We start from the raw sequence: 5743 nt of genomic DNA, 5'->3' as shown, positions 1-5743 counted from the left end.
TGGTCCTGAAGGTGCCCGGGTGTTGCTGCCACAGCCGACGCTGGGATGCCCCTCTGCACTGCTGTCAATGCATCAGCCTCGTCACAGACATGAGGAGACACCGCTGCTGGCTGGGTGCTCCATTCCCTGCAACACAGCAGTCTCCCAGGGCTAAGAATGCTGGGGCATTATTTCCCATCAGGGTGCAATGTCTGTGAGGGTTGCTGCAGCTGAGGGGGGATCTAGAGAGTCCTGCAGTGTCTGTGGTATCATTCCCTTCCCACAGGTCAGGGTGACTTACCTTCTGCCCTCGGTATCCCTTGGGACCAGGCGGACCCGGAATCTCCAGGCAGCTCATCTTGTAGCACTGAAACACAATAATCGTGAGGTGTCACACCCGTGCTGCGGCGTGCCAGCTGCTTCGTGTGCTGAGTCGTCGGGCACCTCTAGCTTGGCTCTGCACCACAGCTCTCCGCATGCCTCTCCCTGCAGCTGCAGAGCTAAAAACTACCACGGCTCCAGCCGGGTCAGAGCTGAGGCAGCAACAAGCACGCAGAAAAATGCTGCCTGAAAACGAAAAGCAGAAAGTTGTTCGTTATGGCTTGGCTCTGGGCCCAAAGTGAAAAATCAAGAGGAGGTGCTGCGGGCTCTTTGGGGGTATCAGGGGATGTGCACACCCTTAGGAGCATCTCTGTGCACACTACTCCCTACATATGCCAAAACCCCTCCACATGATACCGGCAGGACAGGAGCTTCAGCTTGTTCAGCATGTCCAGAGTGATGGAACGGGTCTGTTCAATAGACCAGAATCCATTGCAGGTGAAGGGGAGGCAGAGAGCGAAGAGTCCAGCATGCCACCGTAACCACTGGGTAAGGGGACAGGTCCACTGGCTCTGCAGTGGGTGGGCAGGGACTCATCCCGTGTGGCTTGCTGCAAAATCTGGCCTGCTTCAGGGTTCAAGCTGGTCTTCTCTGAAATGAGGCACCTTAAAACTGTGTCATGTGGCAATGGTGTAAAGATGCTGCTCACTCACCTCTCCATAGGCTTCGTGTTTCTGCAAAGGAGAAAACAGAATGAACAGAATCAGTTAAGGCCCCAGAGAAAAACACCACCGTGCCCTTGGAGGTGTGTGTGACGGTCAGGGAGAGGAGGTGGTAAAGGTCCCATGGCCTTAGGCTTTAAAGATGTCTCAGCAGAGTCCCCGATTAACGGTGGCTAAGAGGTGGGGCTTCAACGACCATGCTGAGCACCACGGTGAGCACGTCTCAGTGCTGCACACTCTTCCACGCGCCCCTGGATAAGGAGCAGGCTGGGGTAAGGGTCTGGCCTTCAGCAAAAGTCAGGACTAGGGTGGCAGCCTGTCCTGCCATGCTGGGGGAGAGCGGCACAAACCAAGAAGTCCCAGCTAAGCACGTAACTAGAGAAATCAGAGATGCTTGATTTGCCTCCATTTGGCCCTTACGTACTGAAAGGACATAAAAAGGGAAGAGAAACAAATCAGAGGCTTTTCTCTGCTAGAAGTGCTCTCCAGAGTCATAGAATCACAGAACGGTTTGGGTTGGAAGGGACCTTCAAAGGTTGTCTCGTCCAAGGTCCCTGCAGTGAGCAGGGACATCTGCAACTAGAGCTGGTTGCTCAGAGCCCCGAGGTCCAACCTGACCTGGAATGTTTCCAGGGATGGAGCTTCTCCCACCTCTCTGGGCAACCTGGGTAAGGGTCTCACCATCCTCAGCCTCAACAATTTCTGCCAAAACCCACCTTAGGACCACTCAGAAACCATCCACGCCATTCCCGTGCTGCTTCTCTTTCCCCCCCTTCATCATACTCCCTGCACCACGGTGCTCCGTACCATAGCTTGGATTATCCTGTCGATGGTGTTTTCATCAATCTCCAGGGTGTCCTTCTGTGTGATGGCGTAGTTGTTGCGGTACAGCTCATGCGGCAGGTTGGCGATCTCCCGCAGTCCCTGCTCGTAGACGTTCTCGCTGGGAGCCACTGCAAAAAGCTTGATCCCCATGTCTCGCGCCCTCTCAGCCTGCACCTTCATCCCACCGCAGGGGCTGCCAGTGACATGGCCATCAGTGATGACTATCGCAAAGTTCACACCTGGGGCCGTCTGGATCTGCTCTGTCATGTTTGAGATAGCGCAGTCCGTGAAGGTGCCCCGGCCAAGGTAGTTAATCGCAAACAGCTTGGCGAGGTAAGTGTCTTTGCTGCTCGTTAAAGGGCTGTAAATTTCCACCACATCTGAGTAATGAAGTCCACCAAACTGCCAAGTGATGTAGACTTGGTTCTGGTAGAGCTCACTCTCCAGTTTATTGATGAACATAGGGATGAACTGCTTTATTTGATCCACGAGGCTCTGGATAGGCACAGTCTGCAGCGCAACACTCTCCGAGGTGTCAATGATGAAGTACACGTTGATGGGGCAGTTCCTCTTTTCTGCACGGAAATAAATATTCAGACCATGCCAGGGCATTTCATGCACCGCTGCTCCCCCTTCACTGTCCACCAAGAAATCTGGACTAAGAAGCATGTATAGACAGCACACAGAGGACAGCACAGAGTGGTGAAGAGAGCAGACCACAGCACGAGGCTCAAGGTTCAGCTTCCTGCAGCTCTTACTAATCAGGAGTTATTTCTGCCTGGGTTAGAGGAGATGAGACTGGGGACTAAGTGCCAGGTTTGAACAAAGAGCAAGGGTGTGATTTTTGTTCTCCTGCACTAAATGCATGCCCTGCCTGCCAGCCTGCTGGTTGCTCTCTGATTTATAAACGTTCATACCCTAGTGCAACACTGGAAGAAGCACAAGTCTCACCTAGGTGTAGCAGTAACACCTCTGTTTGGGTCAGATGACTCTCCAGTGCCCAGGACTTCCTAATCTCAAGATCTGCTCAGTACTGAATCAGTCTTAAAAATCTCACCATTTTTTGTAAAAGTGACACGTAAATCACCTCCTCTGAAAAGAGCTGAAATCACCAAACTCAAGGTAGACTATTTTCTGACACCAGAGTTCTGGAGACACCCTGGTGTTTATTACTCCATCAGCTGGGAGAAGCCACCACTGGCAGATCCCAGCTCTTCAGACTTTACCTCTCTCACTCCAATACAAGCCCAGAAATAGGAGTTTGGGTGGAGGACAGTGCTCCCTACGGAAGGACTGCTACCCCAGGACACTGCCCGGGAGTGCCAAGGGGCAGGAGAGGTGTAACATGCCACTGTCAGTTCCTTGTGGGCAGGCTCTGCAACTGAGTGTGGCCGTTGCTTTTGGTGAAATTGCTGCCTACACAGGAGAGACACACCCAAATTTTCTGGTTAATACCTGTACAGGGGGTAGAACTGACATCTCCAGGATCCACATCAAACTGAGCGTGGAGAGGAACTAGAGCCACACAAAGGAGAGTGGAAAAAAAGGCTTCTCGAAACATCTCAGTAGTTCCTCTGGGTATTTAGACGCCTGTGGGAAAACACAGGTTATGTTAAGCACAATATACAACCTTCTAGCTCTTCTGGGAAGACACAAAGCTAGCCAACGTTCCTTGTAACTCCCCTCTGTGAAAAACAAGACCTCTCCTCACTGGGCCACTAATGGAGATTTTTATATTGACTCGAAAGCTAAGCAATTAAAATATTCCCTTTGCTGCAGTACGGGCAAATGACTGAAAACTGCTTGAGCTTCTTCTCTGCCAGTCTGAAGGGAGGCATCAGGTGGTGAAGCTATTGACAATGCATCACGTCCTCTGATTTCATGGTTTCTCTCCAGGTATGTGTCTGGCTGCCTCATGCCCACATTGACTCTATCACCCCCAATCCACATGGACATAAGCATCCATGCTCTTCTCTTTTCCTGCTTGGCCAGACCACTGGTAAAGGTGTGCGGCAGGCCCTTTCCACCTCCAACTCACCTTGAGGGTGCCCTGCCTCAACAGTGCTGCTTTGTAGCCCACACAACCTATGGAGTGAAGGGATGAATAAACAAGCTCTATGAACACTCATCTTTAGCATTCAACACATCAGTGGGCCTCCAAGGTCCAGCAGCACAAGGGAGTACATTTTGTGTAGGGTTATGATAACCGAAGCAGCAGAAAAGTTAGAGACCTAGTCTGAAAAGTTCTTGGGAACGTAAGTGTTCAGAGGAACCCATGATATGAAAGGATATTCATAGACAAAACCCAAAGAATGCTTATCAACAGCAAAGAGCATGAAGAAAGTGGCAATGCTCACCTTTATGTCTAGAGGACAATGGCACTAGCCAGCGTGGCCCCTCGATGGCATACAGACCACATGGTAATAGCAGAGACGCTTTTCTGCTTGGTGGTCAACTCAACACAAAGTAGAAAGGCGTGTGTGTGATCTCTGTTACGAAAAGAAGAGTCCAGTCCAGAAAGAGAGCGTCTGCCTTGAATGCCTTTTTTGGGTAGCCCTTGGAGGAGTCCAAGGCTCGAATGGACGCTGAGAGAGCCTTCGGCTGTGTTGGCCATGCAGGGAGAGGGCAGAGTAGTAATGCAGCTGAGCTGCTGCCTTAGCTGCATGAGAAATGGCTTTTCATGAAGAATGCCGGCAGCTCAGCTTCCCCTGCATCTCTCCAGAGATCTCTCTCTCCACATGGTGACCGGCTATTCCCTGGTGGGACACCTCCCGTTCCAGTTTACACTGCAAACTGCAGCACATCGCAGGGTTCTGCAAAGTGGTTTATGCTGGAAAGACTGGTTCGTATCAGTGCCGCTGACATCCTTCAACAGCAACAGTCTTCCTCCTTACTAAGAAGGAAGCCTCACACTCTTTGGAGATCTCCTGGGTGGATGCAACAAGAGATCTGAAAGCTCCGGGAACACCAGCTTGAGGTGTCTTACAGACATGGCTCAGCAAAGCCCTCTGACATCGAGGGCCTCTCACGTGCCTCCAGCTCAGCACCAAATGTCCCTACAAGTAGTTCATGGGTCCTTTTCCCCCACTCCAGCTCAGAAGGGCTGTTTGCAAAGAGACCTGACTGAGCCCTCACAAAGTCCCTGCGTAGGTCGGCGCCGTTTAATTTTCATTGCATCGCAGAGAACAGAAGGGGTGTCGTAATGATAAAATACTTCAATGCTAAAGGGGTATTTTAGTTAAGATCAAGACTTCCTCCCTCTGGCCTTACTACAGACTTTCCTTGTCTTGTTTGACCTCCACAAAGCCCAGCTTTGTAGGACGCAACAGCTTTGTGCCTTCAGACTGCACCATTTCAGAGCCAGTCTGTTGTGACGGCTGAGGAAGCTGCAGACATCTGCTTTTGGAGAGGCTGTGAGCACTGGAGGCTTTGCCCAAGTGTCTGACTCACAGATCAGTGTCCTGATTTAACCACCTCCCTCCCTCCTGCCATGTATGCGTGGGTGGGAAAGGCGCTGTGCAGAAGAGCTGCTCTCCAGGCAGAGCTGTGAGGAGCAGTTAAATGGCACCAGCAACCAGGGCCAGCTCTGGCACAGGACTGCCCCTGCCCCACCCCTCAGGGCTTTGGACTGGGTCAACAAGGCACCATGGCCTTTGCCTCTACATGGGCAAAAAGGTGAGACAGAAAAGTGACAGCCGAGAACACCAGACACTCCTCACCGCTTTGTGCTCCCGTTGCAGTCTCCTTTATCCACCCTGTCACCAGTACTCTGTCTCCCTCAGAGGGGATCCCTGAGCCTCAAGCTACATCAGCCCTCTGCCACACCAGGGTCCCACCTGGTCCTTAGCAGCCAGTGGACACAGGGTGGGGAGGCTGCCGGCGGCTCGTCTCCCCAC

The 5743-nt window shown here is 52.0% G+C and overlaps 1 protein-coding gene across 1 annotated transcript in view; it reads right to left on the bottom strand.

The window, feature by feature from the left end:
• COL6A2 (collagen, type VI, alpha 2) overlaps window positions 1-3408 on the bottom strand; it is a 24105-nt gene extending 20697 nt beyond the window's left edge. The window contains exons 1-4 of the mRNA XM_010145101.1: window positions 3303-3408; window positions 1830-2422; window positions 1014-1034; window positions 281-346 (exon numbers count right to left, since the gene is read on the bottom strand). Of these exons, the coding sequence (XP_010143403.1) occupies window positions 281-346; window positions 1014-1034; window positions 1830-2422; window positions 3303-3408 (786 nt within the window). The remainder of the gene's footprint in view (window positions 1-280; window positions 347-1013; window positions 1035-1829; window positions 2423-3302) is intronic.
• Window positions 3409-5743: the final 2335 nt, after the last annotated feature.

Source organism: Buceros rhinoceros, unplaced genomic scaffold (genome assembly GCF_000710305.1).
Source record: "Buceros rhinoceros silvestris isolate BGI_N320 unplaced genomic scaffold, ASM71030v1 scaffold21571, whole genome shotgun sequence".
Taxonomy (NCBI): Eukaryota; Metazoa; Chordata; class Aves; order Bucerotiformes; family Bucerotidae; genus Buceros; species Buceros rhinoceros.
Note: the sequence above shows the minus strand (reverse complement) of the source record. Positions and strands in the feature narration are given on the sequence as shown.